The sequence below is a fragment of the Dipodomys ordii genome, unplaced genomic scaffold, assembly GCF_000151885.1.
Source record: "Dipodomys ordii isolate 6190 unplaced genomic scaffold, Dord_2.0 Scaffold87, whole genome shotgun sequence".
Taxonomy (NCBI): domain Eukaryota; kingdom Metazoa; phylum Chordata; class Mammalia; order Rodentia; family Heteromyidae; genus Dipodomys; species Dipodomys ordii.
Genome location: NW_012267303.1, coordinates 3,928,934 through 3,946,100, shown reverse-complemented (window position 1 = coordinate 3,946,100; position 17,167 = coordinate 3,928,934). Strand labels below are relative to the sequence as shown.

Genomic DNA, 17,167 nt, shown 5'->3' with positions numbered 1-17,167 from the left:
GTTAGATGCCTCAATACCACATAGAAAAAGCCAGAAGTGGCGTGGTGGCTCAAGAAGTAGAGTGCTAACCTTGAGTAAAAGCAGCACAGGAACAGTGCCCAGACCCTGGGTTCAAGCCCCAGGACTGGCAAGAACAAAAAAAAGTGCTGGGTGCTGGTGGCCCATGCCTGTAATCTCTAGCCAGTTAGGAGACTGAGATCTGAGGATCATGGTTTGAAGCCAGCCTGAATGGACAAACCCTGACTCAACTCCGATTAACCACTGGAAAACCAGAAGTGATCTGTGGCTCAAGTGGTAAAATGCTAGCCCTTAGCCAAAAAGTAAAGGGACAGCACTCAGGCTCTGAGGTCAAGCCCCAGTAATAGCAGCACTAGCAGCAAAACATATAGGAGTGGGAGCTTCTTCTTTAAATAAATGATGCTCACACAGTCAACTCAGAGCTTACCTGCCCTGAGGTTTTTCAAATTGCATTACTTTAGGGGCTGGGAAGGTGGCTCAGTGGTATAGTGCTTGCTTCGCATGCATGAGGCCCTGGGTTCGATTCCTCAGCACCACATAAGCAGAAAAAGCCAGAAGTGGCGCTGTGGCTCAAGTGGTAAAGCGCTAGCCTTGAGCTGAAGAGCTGAGGGACAGCGCCCAGGCCCAGAGTTCAGGCCCCATGACCGACTTTAAAAAAAAGCATTAATGAGGCGGGATTGGAAGTGGAAGTGGAGGGAAGGGAGGGATAACAAGTTTTGGCTATGTATTTGACAGTGCTGGGGTTTGAACCCAAGGCCTCATGCATGCAAGCAAATGTTCTAACCACTAAGATACTTCCCCAGCCAATAGGTTTTTTTGTTGTTTTGGGGGGGGGAGGTCCGGTCGTGGGGCCTGAACTCTGGGCCTGGGCGCTGTCCCTCAGCTCTTCAGCTCAAGGTTAGTGCTCTACCACTTGAGCCACAGCACCACTTCTGGCTTTTTTCATTTTGCTTATGTGGTGCTGAGGAATCGAACCCAGGGCCTCATGCATGCAAGACAAGTGCTCTACCACTGAGCCACCTTCCCAGCCCCATCAGCCAATAGTTTTTTAATACAAGCAGCTTTGTTGAAATAGGCTAAATATGCAGTGAGATTCACCCTGGTATTGATTTTGCACTGCTTTGTATCACGTTCCCTAGAAGCGGAGTCTGAGGAAGTCGTTAGATGGCCAACTGGAGCCATTCAATCCCCAAAGATGAGGGAGGGGAGCTGAGAGGATGGGCGACAGGAAAGCAAGCAAGGCTGTCTCAACTGCAAGCGAGCTTCAAGCCACCACCAGGAAAGCTGTAGAGGACTAACTATCCTAGAATTTGTCTAGCCTCAAGGCTGAGGGTGGGAGTATGAATGTCTGGTCAGAAAAGTGTATAAAAAGAAGAGAGCAAAATGGCTCTGCTTTAGCTAGGGCACTTATCTGAAGGAAAAGGAAGCTGCGCATTTGCATTTGTGGGATGTGCCAACGATCCACTACTGCCCACTCTTAAGTTGCCCAGATCCACCTGCTTCTTAGTTTGTTTCTTCTAAGCAGAGCTTCTCCACAATTCTAACTAGTCACAAGTTCTCAGCAAGTGTATGAGAGGAGGTTCAATGGAAGAAGGAAAACAAGCCTTGGAGACCAACACTTCATCTTCCTTTCCTACTCTTATCCTCTAGCTAGAAGTTCTGCTGGTCTACATGGTTCGCCTGGTGCTCCTCTTACCTGAGAACTTTTATGGGGCTTTGGTTGTACTTTAATGCTAAATCCATTCATCACCAGAAAACAGGAAGTGGCGCTGTGGCTCAAGTGGCAGAGCACTAGACTTGAGCTGAAGAGCTGAGGGACAGCACCCAGGCCCAGAGTTCAAGCCCCAGGACCAACAGAAATATAAATAAAACATAAAAATCATGCTTGCCTAGCAAGCATGAGGCCATGGGTTCAATCCCCAATACCAAAAATTGTAAAATAACATAAACACACGAGCAATTTCACTTTATTAGAGGGTGAAGGGGGAGGGGGTAGAGTTGATGATTTGGGTGTGTAGTTGGAGCAGGCAGATAAAAGTCGAGAAAGCATCTCTTCATGTGCATGCATGTATTCATATTTATCTATTTATTTATAAATAAATATATGTGTATATGTTTATTTCATCTCTCTCTTTTTTTTAAGGAATGAAGAGCCTGGGTCTGTTGAAAACAAAGTCAGATCAGGAGAGGACTGTCTCTGGGTACTCTGTAGGCCCCATGTAGTAAGAGTTCTTGGCAACAGAATAAGGCCTCCCTCTCAGAGCCTCTATAAGCTGTTGTAGGCGCTTGGCAAAGGAAAGTGCTTTGGGAGGTTTGGTGTGAGATAAGGGCGGTGGTGGCAGAGGCTGGGATGGGTGTTGAGGTGGATAGGGCTGAGGCCGAAAGGGGTGAGTGTGGGAAGATTGAGCAGCATGAGGAGGGTTTTCAAAGTACCAGGCAGGATTGGAGGAGGGAAGGTGAGAGGAGGAGGCATGGGTGGTAGGGGGGTGAGGCGTGGCTGGTTGAATCATGTGCAAGGCGTTTGGTCCTATCTTGGAAGCAATCCAGTCCAGGTAGTCCCAGGTGGCCGTGTAGATTCCAGGACGCTTAGCACGGGCGCAGCCCACGCCCCAGCTTGTGATCCCCACAACCACAAACGGGCTGTCTGCGCTGTCTTTGCACATGAGAGGCCCACCACTGTCCCCCTGCCCGGAAAGACACACAAGTCACTCTCGGCCTCGGACCCTTTTCCTGCCCAGGGGTCACGGGGCTCTGAGAGGGCACTTTCTGCAGCCACATGTTTTCCACTGCTAGAAGCACAAATGGCTCCATACATTTGAGGCCATGCCAACAGCTTCCATTGGGTTACAAAGACAGTATATATTGGCATGAGTTTTCTAGCAGTGAGATGGGTGAACCCATATGAGCATGCGTGTAGCTTAACTGTGTGTTATTAACAACTGTGAAGAGGCAAGACTAGGGTTAGTGGATTATTCTAAAGTTGGGATCAAGGGCTAAATGTGGTAACTGATCTTTAAGAGAATCTGGTTGATAGTAGCTTCCATCCTCACTGCGACCATCAAGGTTAGGTGAAGGGATCAGAGAAGGAATCATTAAAATAGGGTCCAGAGCAGGGAGTAGAAATGGTGAGGCTCAAGGGCCCAAAATGAAGTGTTCTCAAGGCCTGGTAATACTTGGGGTAGGGGTGGGGTGGGGGACCCTAGGGTCTTGGGTACTAGAGGGAAGTTACCTGGCAGGTATCAATCTTGCCTGCAGGATACCCTGCACACACATTGGTTGACGTGACACGCCCATTGTACCACTGGGTTGAGTTACACAGGTCGAGGTCGAGGAGATCCACACGTGCCTCCAGCAGGATGGGTGATGGCCTGGGAGCTGCAGCCAGGCCACACAAAGGTTAGGGGATTAGGAAGACATGGAGGAAAAGTCCTGCCAATTCCCTCCATGAACCCCATCCTCTGTAATGCTCCCTCAGCTTCTCCTTGTGCATTGCTGAAAGGAAGAACTACATAGTGAAAGAGCAAATGTATGGAAGTAGAAGAATGTTACCTGAATGAAGAAGGAAAGGTGATGGATGTGTGTGTGTGTGTGTGTGTGTGTGTGTGTGTGTGAATAGTAGATGAGGAAGATTCAGGAGGTTAGTAGTTGTATTACAAATGAATGAATGAATGAATGAGTAGCATGTGCCCAAGCACTCACTATGGTTCCCTGGTCCTGTTATTCCCACTTTGCTTCCGGAGCTGGAGCACCACCATCTACTCTGGGAATGGCAGGAGCTGGAATCTTGCCAGAATTGCTCCCTCCAGACCAAGCCTGAGACACATCGTTCATTCTTCACAGTCTCTCTACAAGCCACCTTCACTGTGTTTCTACCTTACACCTGCTTGTGAATCCTCCCTGTATACCTCATCCATTTTGAGGGGATTTTAGGAAAAGGAAAGTTGACTCAGAGTTTGTTTCCACCCAAGACCCTATCACAATGTTGGGATTAGGAAAGGTCTGGCTAGGCTACAGCTTAGACCTAGTCCCAGAACCACTGCAGCCAGAAGACCTAATGACAGCAGCTATGCTGCTCCCCAACCTCAGCAGAACCTACAGCCTTCTGGCTCTGGGGTTGGACTTCATCAGCAGTACTGGAAGGAAGCAGCCTGATGTAGGGCAGACCTGGATACACAGCTATGCAAGAAAAAGATAGAAAATGCAAGACGCTGAGAAGGTGGCTCAGTGGTAGAGTGCTTGCCTTGCGTGCATGAGGCCCTGGGTTCAATTCCTCAGTACCACGTAAGCAGAAAAAGCCAGAAGTGGTAAAGTGCTAGCCTTGAGCTGAAGAGCTGAGGGACAGTGCCCAGGCCCAGGCCCAGAGTTCAAGCCCCATGACTGACAAAAAAAAAGGAAAGAAAATGCAAGAAGCTGTGATACAGAATTCAGTACTCAAGTAAATAGCTGCTGAGTGCATGTTTGCTCAGCTGTGGGTCTATTTTGCAACCACTGTAGCTTCTACTTTTCTTCTCATCCAGGCAGCAGTAAGAGTTTTTGTACATGTACTGCCTAACATGAGAATGGCAGTAAGACAACAATCTATGACCGAGCTTGACAGCCATACCTCTTCATTGTGAAGAGCCAGGTGTACTGAAATAGAGATGATGTTTTCAGTCCCAGTCCCTTGGTTTTGAGTAGCCAATATTAGGAAACATATAGAAACTCAAAATTAAGTGAAAGGAACAATACCTGGGAAGTTCTTCCACCCTTGAAACAGATGAATTCAAGGAGTCATAACAAGAACATCTGAGCAAATAATGGGAGTTTGAAACCTGAGGATTTAAGGCTGGGACTTAGGAGTGGTGGGTGTCTATGCAAAACAAAAATAAAAGGTATCTCATTAATTTAGGCTTCCAGAACAAAAACGTCTTGCTTGATATCCAAGGTATAGCTGGGAGCCCCAAATCCTCCAAGACAACTGGATAGTAAAAGTAGATAGAGGTGGTAGTGGAGACCTGAAACCAGTCCAAGGACTACAAGAGTCTCCAAGCAGTGGACATGCTCAGAGGCAGAGAGGAGTTTAGACCAGAATAATGCATGTCCTCATTCTGAGGCATCAGCAGGTGGGATGAAGATGGGCAACTCAGACCAGAGAGCAAGTTGTATGTTAACAAATACCAGTGAAGACAATGGCAACTTGGGACATAACTACTTCCCTAAAAGACAAGACAGGTAGCAAGTCTGTCAGGAATTGAATCAGCCTCTGGCAAAGGGAATAAGAGAGAAGAGAAGATGAAATTTTTTTTCTTACTAAAAAAAAAAATTAAGCTACACTTTGGAGGCTCAAGCCTGAAATCCTATCTACTCAGAAGGCTGAGATCTGAGGATTATGGTTCAAAGCCAGCCCAGGCTGCCTTTGAATAATAAACCACCAGAAAACCAGAAGTGGCACTGTGGCTCAAGTGGTAGAGTGCTCACCTTGAGCTGAAGAGCTGAAGGACAGCGCCCAGGCCCAGAGTTCAAGCCCCTGACTGACAAAAAAAAAGGAAAGAAAGAAAGAAAAAGACAGCTCTGTGACACAGGCTTGAAATATTCATCTTAGAGACTATCTGATCTGGCCCTTCCAATCTTGAAAGAGGAAAATTGGCCCAAGACACAAAACCACATGCGGAGCTCTCCAGATCCAGTGAGCAGGGGTAGCAACTTGGGCTCCAGATGCCAACACAAACACAGCCTTGACTCAGCGTACAAAATAAACAATGCTTGTGTCTGCCATTCATCCTTCCCTTAGGCACCCGTGCCAGTCATGTGACTTGGGTAGGGGCCTCGACTTCAAGAGTTTCCCAGCTGTGAAAGGGCTCTATTTCTGGTACCATGCTAAAGACTGAAAATTGTTCAGCCGTGTGCCAACATATGACTCCTACTGCCATGAAGACCCGCAGGAGAATACCCAGCGAAGAGCCCCTCCTGTACTCACCGTTCTCTTTTATGTAACCCCATCCGGTCACGTAGCAGGTCTGGGGAACTTTGGGAGGGCCTGCCTTAAAATGGGGCAGGCACCCTGGCCCGATGAAGCGCCCACAGGTGACAGCAGGGGTGACCTTCAAGAGAGCAATGTCATTCCCTTCTGTCACAACGTTGTATTTCTCATGAATGACAATTTTCTCCACATATCTCTCCTGCAGAGGTGCCTTCACTGGCTTATTGCTCCCATACTCAATTTCCTGTGCTCCGAAAACCAGTCTCCAGTCATAGACTTTTCTGCAGACACAAAGGTAAGCCAATTGTTTTCATTTACAGACCAGCTGGACAGAGCTTTCCATCAGGATCTGGTTACCACCTCACCCAGAGCCCCAGGAAGACCCTGCACAGAGCCCCTGGGCAAGGGCCCTTTCCAAGAACATTCTAGAGACCGCCCTCGGAAGTCCCCACACGTACTTTCTGTTATCGAAGCAGTGAGCAGCTGTAAGCACCCAGTTGGAATTCAGCAGGGTACCTCCACATGCATGGTACCTGCGGCTGTTGTGGGACATGAAGATCTGGAGGCTGACCATCCAGGGCCAGGCGCCATGCTGCACAGGCTGTCCACCAACAATCCGGACAGGCCCTTGCGAGCTCTGCCTGAACCGTAACCCACAGGGACCACTGAGAAGAGACACAGGAGACACACACTGAGGGACACAGTTCAAGAAAAGGACGGGCCCAGCGTGTCCTCATAGCTCACACCTGGGGGGAGAAAGGGTTCTAGGCTTAGGAAGGGCAGAACAGTCCTGCAGGGCTCTGGGAAAGGGGGTGGGATGAAGTGTACAGAAAGCACAGGCCCTGGGAAATCATTGAGGCCATTACGATTTATTGGATAGTGTGTATCTCATCTCAGGATGAGAAGACGGGGCCATATAGTGAGGCCAGGCCCTGTGGCCCTAGAGGCACAGGGGAATCCCTGCGAAGAGTGGGAGTCAGCAGTGCAGTGGAGGGTCTGGAAGCAGATGAGCCTAAGGGCCTGGGGTGGTCAGGGTCAATCTTAGGTGGGAGACTCGGGAGGGCATGACTTAAGGGGCCTGAGGACGCAGAGCGGGCTGGAGGGGAGGGGAGCTGGGAGCCCTCCATGGTTCCCAGGCAGAGGGGCACGAGGAGCAGTGGAGGCCCAGAGGTACATATCTTGGGAACTGAGTCACAGGAGGTAGGCTTCCACTAGCTGGGCCGTGATGGAACTGTAGGATCCTCAGGGGTGAGTACGTGTACAGTGGCGCTACTGCCTTCACAGCCAGGAACAGGCAGGGTACTGCAGCTGTCCACTGAAGGACAGGGGCTCCTAAAAATCAGGACCTGATGTCTGAGAAGCGGTTATTGGAGGAGCAGGGAAAACAGATCCAGGAGCTGAAGGGTCCCTTTCAAGGGCAACAGAAGACTGAGGGTCTGGAAACTGGGAGGGTCTGAGTTGGGGATGTGGATACCAGAACTGTGAGCCTACCCTAGGACTGCTAAGATTCAAGTGTGGCCCCCACCCAGCCCCAGGCAGAGGGAGTCTGGGTGGGATCTGTCATTTAGAAGATGCTCTTCCCCACACCAAGGCCCCCAACACTTACTCACACGTGGTGTTTTCTTTGGCGACCACGGACACTGCCAAGACCAGCAGAACAGCAGTTGGCAGCATCTCTACTATACTCCTGCTCTAGACAGGCCTGCAAGCCATGACCTCACAAAGCTCTGTAAAATTCTGGCCAATCAGCAAGGCAACACCCCCACCCCATAGGCCGTCTGCGCAGGGCCCTTGGCTTAATGGATCCATGCTGAAGTGACCTCCCAACTTTCTGTAAAGCCATCCCAGACCTAGGGTAACAGAGGCTTGGGGTCAACCCTATCCCCTCTAGCCCAAAGTCAAGGCCTCTATTGCACATTACTCTTCCCAGGTCCCAGGCAAACCAGGTGCAGGTTCAAGATCAGTTCTTTTTATCTTATTTATGTATCTATCTATTTATTGACACTACTAAGATCCAAGCTCAAGGACTCATAACCACACCTCTCTTTTTAAAATTATCTTGGCTAGCACCCTTATAATTTTGCCCAGGCCTACTCTGGATCATGATGTTCATGACCTTTGCCTCCCAAGGAGCTGGAATCACAGACATGAGCCTCCGTGTCTGGCCAAGATGACCTCTTTGAGTTGTGACCACGCAGACTCAGGAACTGTGTCTAAACATCCTCAGGCTTCACAGACACGGAGCCCTTAGTGCTTCCTGAGGGAAGTGCGCCCTCTCCCGAGGGTGGACGTCAACACACCTTGAAAAAAGTCCAATTCCATTCTGTTTCTGTGACACTGAGAACTGAACTCAGAGTCTTGATCATGCAATTACTCTATCACCTCTGTCTTTCTGGAGCCCTTTTGTTTTTAGTTTGTTTTTCAGATAGTCTTGAGTTAACTTTGCTCAAGCAAATCCCAGCATAGCTGGGATTACCTGAATTCCCTTATTCATGAATATAAACCCACTTTCCTGTCCACTATTGAGCATCCCAACATCTCATATTACCTCCTTGAATGTCTCCAGGTCTCCTCTATGGGACCTAAGTGCAGCAAAGTATTCTCTCCAGCAGGTGTGACTCCAGCCTGTAATCCTAACTACTTGGGAGGCTGAGACTGGAGGATAATGGCAGCCCAATCATAAAAGTTTATGAGATTCCATCTCAATTAACGGCAAGGGGCAGAGGCATGCACCTGTCACCCTAAACTACAGGAGAAGCTGGATGGTGCAGTAGTTCATACCTGTCCTCTCAATCATAAAGTGAAGCACAAACAGGAGACTCTGAGAGGCCAGTGTAAGCACAAAGTGAGACCCTATCTTGAAAATAACCAATGTAAAAAGGGGCTGGTATACTGGCTTAGAGTATGGTATAGAATGCCTGCCAGAAAGTTTAGGGCCCTAGGTTCAAGCCCCATTACCGGCGGGTGTAGGGAGCAGGAGGTAAAAACTTCTCATAGATAACTGCATATCATAAAGTGTCTTTTTTTCTCTAGCTGATTGTCTGAAGATAGCATCATCTTGCCAGAACACGACAAATGCTTGTCACATATTCCTAGATATTAAAATGTTTCCCCTCCCTCACAAGAACATCCAAAGGTCCCGTCTCTTCTAAGTTTCCACCAGTCTGTCACAAGGCTAAAGAAGTGACATTTCCCCTGAGAGCTCTGTAGCTCCCAGCTCTCCGACCCATAAGACATCTCACCTCCTTCCACTGTTGAGGTGACCTTGAGTTCTCTGAGCAGCTTCTCTAAGTGTCCTACGTTCTCACCTCACATCACCTTTCAGCTCCCTCAACTGTCTTCTGAGAGAATCCAGAACTCTCCCTTCTCTCCACCGTAAGTGAGAACATCTCTTTTGCCAGGCCTGGGCTAGAGGTCTTATCTCTTCCCCTAGGTTATCACCGTGTCTCAGCATCTCTACCTGATAATCAAGAGGTCTTATGGCCTTTGCCTGAATGTTGAAAGATTACACCTCACCTGTATCAGTGTACTGAAGACTCAGCTGCCATAATGAAATGTCAAGAGTTCTCATTTCCCACACCTAGCTGTCATGAACTCCCTCCCCTCCCCTCCCTTCCCCTCCCCTCCTCCCTCCTCTTCACACCTCCCTCCCTGCTCCTCCCATCCCCTCCCCTCCTCAAGTATAGTTTCATCTCCCCCCCCTAAATGTCAGGGATTTTGTCTCTATTCTGGATGTCTGAAATCCTCCGCTCAACTCCCCGCCTATCTGTCCCAAGGTCCTATCTCTCCTTCCTGAGGGTCCTGAATCTTATCATCTCTTCTGTTTGTGTGCAAGAAGGTCTTACGAGTCCTGAGGATCCAAGCTCCTGTCTCCTCCATTGAAGCATCAAGAAACCTTGTCTCTAACAGACCTCGTGTCTTCAGAAGGTTCCTTTTTTCTTTCTTTCTTTGGTCAGTATGGGGCTTGAATTCAGTGCTCGGGTGCTGCCCTCAGCTTTTCTGCTCAAGACTGGTGCGCTACCACTTAAGCCATAGCTCAGCTACTAACTTTTTGCTAGTTAATTGGAGGTAAGAATCTCACAGATTTTCCTGCTCAGGCTGGCTTTGACCTGTGGTGCTCAGACCTCAGCCTCCTGAGGAGCTGATTACAGGTGTGAATCCCCAAAGCCTGGCTGGTTCCATCAGTTCTGTGCGATCACTGATCTCACCTCCCCTTTTACAAAGCCTGTTTTTCTTGCCTCAGTGTCAGGCATCTCATTGGTCGGTTTTTGTGCCAGTGTTAGGGCTCAGGGTCTTGCCCTCTCATTTGGCTTTTTCACTCAAGGCTGGCACTCTACTACTTGAGCTACATTTCTACTTCAGGCTTTTTGCTGGTTTTGCTGGAGATAAGTCTCAGACTTTTCAACTCCAGCTGGCTTTGAACCCTGACTCTCAGATCTCAGCCTCCTGAGTAGTTAGGCTTCCTGGTGTGAGCCACTAATCCCTGGGCCAGTCTCACCTCTTTTGCTTGATTGTAAGGACATGTCATTTCCTTTATGGAAATGTTGAGAACTCATCTCATATACCTGTCTTAAGCGCTGTATTTTCTCCACATGAGTGACCCAGTGTCTGCTTTCCCTGCATGTATGAAGGTCTCTTGTATTCCTGGACCAGGAACTTTCTTTTTTTTACTTTTTTTATTTTTTGTGAACATACTGTACTACAGAGGGGTTACAATTACATGGGCAAGATAATGAGTACATTCCTTATCAAGTATTGCAGCCTCCTCCTTTGTTTACCCTTCACATCCCTTCCCAGCCTCCCCCCGCCCCCCTTCCCCCCTGGACCAGGAACTTTCATCTTTGCTTAACAGGGCCTCATTTCCTCTCCCTGAAAGCAAAATAATTTGACTCCCCTACTTAAGTAGTGGATGTACTATTCCTCTATCTGCTAATTAAAGGAATGAGAATGGCTTCCTCTGGTTAAAAAAGGTAAAAAAGTAAAAATTGTCTTACCCCAAAAGGGTTGTGTTTGTAGCAGATGGTATAAATATGTCTTAAAAGATACAGATTATAAGTTAAGTTCTTACCTTCCTTTTGTAAACAGATTTGTCAAAGGAAGATTGGGTGGTGTCTTCAGGTGTTGGACACTCAGCCCGTTAGAGGTAAATGAACTCTCCTGCACATCCCAAGATGCCTGAGTTTTGCTTGGGAGACAGTTTGAGTCAAACACCACACGTGAGCACTTCAGAACTCGATGAGGATTCTGATTTAACACAGCTGGGAGAGCTGTGAACACCCAGCCCATTGGTCAGTGTTTTCCATCAACACAAAGAGTGAGAAGGGTTTTTGTTCGTTTTTGGTGCTGGTCCTGGGTCTTGAACTCAGGGCCTCAACGCTGTCTCTGAGCTTTATCCATTCGAGGCTAGTTAGTGCTGGACCACTTGAACCACAGCTCCACTTCTGGCTTTTGGGTTTATTGGAGATAAGAGTCTCACGGACTTTCCTGCCCAGGCTGGCTTTGATCAGGACCACAGCACCTCGAGGCCAAGCCAGTTTGGGGGGATTTATCGATAGAGAGGATTAAGGCCTCTATGGGATTTTGTTGTTGGTGTTCGGCCATTCTTGGGCCTGGGCACTGCCCCTTTGAGCTGCATCACCACTCCGGGCTTTTTTTCTGTGATTAATGGAGAGTTGCATGCACTTTCCTGCCTGGGCTGGCTTCAAACCATGATCCTCAGATCGCAGCCTTCTGAGTAGCTGGGATTACAGGTATGAGCCAACCGGCGCCTGGCTCAGATCTCTAGTTTTAATGGAGTATTTTAGATGGACTTCAGAACTTTGGTTCACCCACCAATCCTGGCACTTGTAGGAGTTAGAATCTTTTCTGTTGAACTGGTTGCTTGACACAAGCACTGTAGCTGTTATGTTACAAGAAGCTATTTTTTGTTCAGCTCCATCCTTTATGAGAATTGTTTTTCTAGGGGATGGAGGCATGGCTCAAGTGTTACAGCGCCAGCTGAGTAAGAATTGTTTTTCTGATAAATTCCTGCTCTGGCCAGGTGTCCTGATTTTAGTTGATTGCTTGGCTCTAAATTTTTAACCCCTTCCAAACTAGCCAATTGTGGAAGACGGTGACTCTAGCTCTGACCAATCAGAGCAAAGGGCAGTGATGCATTAGGGTTAAAACCTGGGTGGACTGACCACCAGCACACTTGCTTACTTGGCTTTCTGACGGTAGCACGCCTTTCTGTGGAGGTAAATGTTATGGAAGTTTGTCCTTATCCTACGCCGTACACCAATATCCTGAGATATTTCTAGCATAATGGATCCCCCCTCGGTGATTGAAGCCTACAGGATTCTTCCTGAAGGGCAGAGTTTGTGCAGAGATGACACTTGAGGGTTTCGGGAAGTTTCGCAAAGGCCGCGCGGAGGTAAGTGTTGGGAAAGCAGTCGGCGGTGTTTCAACTGGGGATCTGCTTGGGTTTGCATGAAAACACTTTCTCCGCTCGTTGGATTTTTAGAAATTTTATGAGATTTAAGACCGCCTTCTGTGTCTTCAGATTGTAGCAGCCAAACCCATTCTTTTCAACTTACAGACTGACTCTTTCCCAGTGGACAGAGCCGAGTCGTGTGGAAAGCGCAAGGAACGTGGGGGCTAAAGTTTTTCAAGCCATGTAAGCCGTCACTGGCCCTCAATACATTACGGTCTTTAAGACTATATATGAGACCTGAATCTCAGAGCCCAGCCATGCAGAGCAAGCCACTTTTACCTTCGGAGAAAAGCCCGGCAGGTTTCAGTCTCTTTCAGTATTTATTTTGCGTAGTGATGTGTCTTTTTTAAATCTGTAAGTAGTTGTACAAAGGGTTCCAGTTCCACACGTCCGTTGCTGAGCGCAGCGCATCTTACATGTCACCATCCCCGCCGCTCCAGCGCGCTCCCGCGCACCTGGCCCTCAAACTTTCCTGCTTGTTTTCACATACCTACGTTGGATCGTGTGAGGGCGTGCCCCAGTCCTCCTTCACTAGTCTACCACTCTCCTTTCAACCTCTCCTACCCTGACACGTCAAGTCCCAGCTTCCTGGTGCTTCTTTTGTTAGAGTGTAAGTTATTCGAATGAGTTGGACCATTGAAGTATGTACCATACTTTAGATATTATGTTTGTGTGTATATGCATTTGGACCTGTATATGTTTATATGTATATGTGTATATGCTTATTTATAAATTAGCTCTAATGTCCACATGCATCTTCACCTGACTTCACTTGACATAATTTTTTCCAGGTTCATCCACTTTTCTGCAAAATGCATGGCTCAATCTTGTGTTTTACATCATACTCTCTGTCCATTGTTCATACATAATCTGAAATCAACGATGAGAGAGGAACAGTGTGCATTATGTCAAGTCCCTTGAAAAATGGCTCCTTGGAGGACGTGGGTTTGAGAGCATTTGCTGGGAGAAGAGGTTATTGATGTGATTAGCAGCACCACCCATGTGGGGCGCTGGGATTTCCCGGAACTGGAGAAAGTTCTGTTTACCATCATTGTAACAGCCCCACATGGCTCTGGTAGTGCGAAGAGAAATTTCATCGAAAATCTTTTAACTGCTTCTAGATTGTACGGAGCATGCTGTGGGAGGCGTTACTAAATGCGCTCCCAGAACGGGCCATGCATAGTTAGGGAATATCAGAAACTGAAGGAATCTGTGCTAAAAAGATTCCAGTTGTGTTGATGGTAAAATGGTTGCTGAGCCAGGCCCCTGTGGCTCATGTCTGTAATCCTAGTTACTCAGGAGGCAGAGGGTTTTAGTTAGTAGCCAGTCTGGGAAGGAAAGCCCATAAAACTCTTATCTTCAATTAGCAAAAAACTGGAGGTGGAGATGTGGTTCAAGTGGTCGAGTGCCAGCCTTGAGCTTTGAAAAAGCCCAGAAGTGTGGAAGGCTTGATTTCATTCGAGTCATAGCACTGACACACAAGCAGGTAAACTCCGAAAGCCCCTTGGGAAGTGAGAGTTTTGTTTCGTGGTAAGTGTGACTCACCAGTGGGAAGGTGTGTTTTGGAAAACACATCAACTTGAATCCACTAAAAGTCTTAAGTCTGTGAGATAGCACGGGGCAAATACGGAGTCTCCTTTCTCTCAAAGTAATTCTGGTGTGCAAACTCATACAGCTTGATCATAAATGAGCTCTTGAGTAATTTTAACAGGGGAAGGATTCCTCAACACGTAGACTTTGCGGGCAACCTGAGGCTTTGCATAGCTGCACTGCCTCCCATCTAGTCTAAACCTTCTGAATTTCCGTTGGCTTTCAGAGGACTGGGAACTCCACTACTGTTTCCATGGGGTTTGCTGACTCCTCTGTGTGCAGTGTCTCACCACGCTGGAGATGCTGGGCCTGCCTAAGGAAGAGGCAAATGCGTCGGAGCTGTTTGCTGAGAAGGAGGAGTTCCTATGTTTGTCCGTTTCGGGTTAGCAGACCAGGCTGGTGTTTTCATAATGTCATTTCTTCTGGGAAACATTTGCTCTGTTTCTGAGAACAATCAAATGGAGGATGGTTTATGGTGTTCATTAAACCCTTGTTACCGCGTTGTTGCTGGATGAGGTGTAAAGGAAGTCTTCCCATAAAAGCTTGGGCGAGTGAGTGTAGGATTTTTAATCTCAGAGAAAAGAAATGACTGCCTGGATACATCAGTTAGGATAAGGATATAGGGACACTTGAATAGCGTTGACTCATTGGAGTTAAAACATCATGTGAACCCATTAAAAATATAAAGCCATCGCAAGTACAGGTCATTGTCAGTAATAGTACAATATTCAATAGTATAAAGTGCAATATGGTGCTCTGTGAAAATAGTTCGTAAATGACGTCACATCTTGCTAAGCAGAAACCTACAACTGTCGTCATGTATGCCTTCAAACTAGATGAGATTTAAAGTATAGGATACAAAATTATGGCAGCTTAAACTTTAAAATAAAAATTCAGTTGGGCATGCATGGTCACACCTAGGATTGGAGCTATTTGAGAGAATTGAGATGGGGAGGAGTGGAATTTGCGGTCACCTGCGTAGAAAAGTTTGCTAGATCTTTTCTCACCAGGAGATCTGGACACAGTTACCCTACCTACCACAGGAAGTAAAACAGGCAGCTCATGCCCGGGCAGTGCCCACTAGGATGCAAAGCCCCATCTCAAAAGTAACCAGTGCAAAAATGGCTGGAGGCATGGCTCATTGTGGTGCCCTGAGTTCAAACCCCAGTGTAAAAAGAAGAAGATGTGAGTTTTCTAGAAATATCCATCTTGCCAACCCTAAACAATCACAGAGAAGCAGCTAGGGGTTAATAAAGAAAGTGCGTAGGTGGTTCTGTTTGGAGCCACCGCTTGCCTTTGAACTTTGTGACGGCCCTTGGTCCAATGTCTAATGGCCTAGCTCCTGCTTAGGAGTTTTGATTCAAGTCCTTCCTCTTCCTCCTTTATTCCCCGCTTCCCCCCTTCCTCCTCCAGCCCATCACGAGGCTCTGGAGATATTGAGACAGTTTCTTTATATTCAGTCTAATGAGTATAGATGAATTATATTCCTAATGAGTATAGATGAATTATATTCCGGGAAGCCAAATGTTGTCCTCAACTCCTAATGCTACCTTGTCCTACAACCCAGAATTCTCTACACAGAAAATTTCATTTTAGATTATTAATCCTTGAAGATACTCGAGGATTGATCAAAGTAATTTTTCGTAGTAAAGTGACCTATAGGTAGGGCATCAGTGGCTCAGGCCTGTAACCCCGGCTGCTCAAGAGGCCGAGATCTGGAGGATGGCCGCAGATAAAGCTGGGTGTGGCCATTTACTCCTGTCACCTCCGTTCTGGCAGGAAGTGTAGACGGGAGGATGAAGTTCCAGGTCAGACAGAGCAAAAAGCAAGATCCCATCTCAAAAAATAAGCAGGGAAAAAAGGGCTGGAGGCATGGCTCAGGTAGAATACCTACCTAGAAAGGTCCTGAATTCAAACCCAGCACACCAAAAATTTTTTATGTCAAATGACATTACTATTCAGTAGTGAATTGGCTTATAATTCATATTCAAGTGTGGCAAATCCTGATCTCCTAGTTCTAGGAACTTGTACTGTGTACTTGCAGTGTTATCTCCTTGAAATTATAATGAAATATTTAGTAAATAACAGTACAGCTCATTAAGTTATGATCCCAAAGTATTCAGGAGCATACATCCTAATTGGATCTGCCTGACCTCCTTTTAAAATGTGCAGAATCTCCCAGGTGACAGCCAGCCAGCCAGTTTTTATATGATTTCCAAGACCTAACAGTCCTCTTGGGGCTAATTATTGCTTTTAAATATTTAAATTTAAATATTTAATTTTCTTTTATTAGTTGGGCTAAGGCAAACTAATTTGCCTTTTATTTATGCCTAGTTGATTTCAGTTTCTAGTGACAGATAGTGATTCCGACACAAATATTTCTACAGACTGGATCACCGGTCACGGATGGGTTTATTGCGCGTTGAAGCAAAGCTGTTTCTTCTGAGACGCCTTGAGGGGGTGGCAACCTGGAATGAGTGTCTTGTTATGTATTCTGCAAAATTGGAGTACACACGGTCCCTTTCACTTAATGAGAGAGAAATGGCAAAGGGCAGGATTGATCCAAGAAAGGAGAAAAGGTAGGCGCCGCTGGGCACTTTTTAGGTGCATTGCTTCTCGGGCTGTGTACTTCCCTCGATGGGGTTCTGCTTCTCCCTCCCTGCAGGCTGAGCCTTGTGCCTCCTTCCCTACTTCTTTTGTTCTTGTTCGATTCCTGATATTCCTTTCACCAGTCACTCACAAAACAAAAACCAACAAAACCCCACTTATAACCAAAGAAGACCAGCCTGTGGTTTTTGTGAGGACTCGGTGTTTTGGTTAACCTCACATTTCTTCCAGTGATTCCCATTCCACACTGCTCAGGCCTTCCATGGAGCCTCGGGGTCTCGGGTACCACCCTTTCCCATCATTCCTCGGGTTGCTGGAATTCCAGAGCGCGTGCACTCCGGCTTTGCTCCAGGAACAGGTGTCCTGTGGTGATTGGTGGCTGAGTGGGCGCTTTCCCACGGAGTGACCATTGGGAAGGCCTCTTTCCACCCCTCGTGGGTCTGTCCAGTGCCTGAACTTGCCAGGTCCTCCTTTGTAGTCGGAATCAAAATTGTGGGCTCAACTCTATGCTTTTTTTTTTT

General features: G+C 47.3%; 1 protein-coding gene across 1 annotated transcript; it reads right to left on the bottom strand.

Moving 5' to 3' along the window:
• Positions 1-2,198: 2,198 nt before the first annotated feature.
• Positions 2,199-7,696, bottom strand: Acr (acrosin). Its single transcript, XM_013025733.1, has 5 exons — positions 7,584-7,696; positions 6,436-6,642; positions 5,975-6,258; positions 3,248-3,393; positions 2,199-2,702 (listed from the first exon to the last, which is right to left on the bottom strand). The coding sequence occupies exons 1-5, from the start codon at positions 7,649-7,651 to the stop codon at positions 2,199-2,201; spliced, it is 1,209 nt and encodes a 402-aa protein (XP_012881187.1). The 5' UTR covers positions 7,652-7,696.
• Positions 7,697-17,167: the final 9,471 nt, after the last annotated feature.

Bases quoted from the DNA above. Each gene is read 5' to 3' on its own strand.
- Acr (XM_013025733.1), bottom strand. From the start codon at position 7,651: ATGCTGCCAACTGCTGTTCTGCTGGTCTTGGCAGTGTCCGTGGTCGCC. The intron at 6,259-6,435 runs GTACGTGTGGGG...TTGTGTCTGCAG, and splicing joins CACTGCTTCGATAACAGAAA to AAAAGTCTATGACTGGAGAC. The intron at 2,703-3,247 runs GTAACTTCCCTC...CTTTCCGGGCAG, and splicing joins GCAAGATTGATACCTGCCAG to GGGGACAGTGGTGGGCCTCT.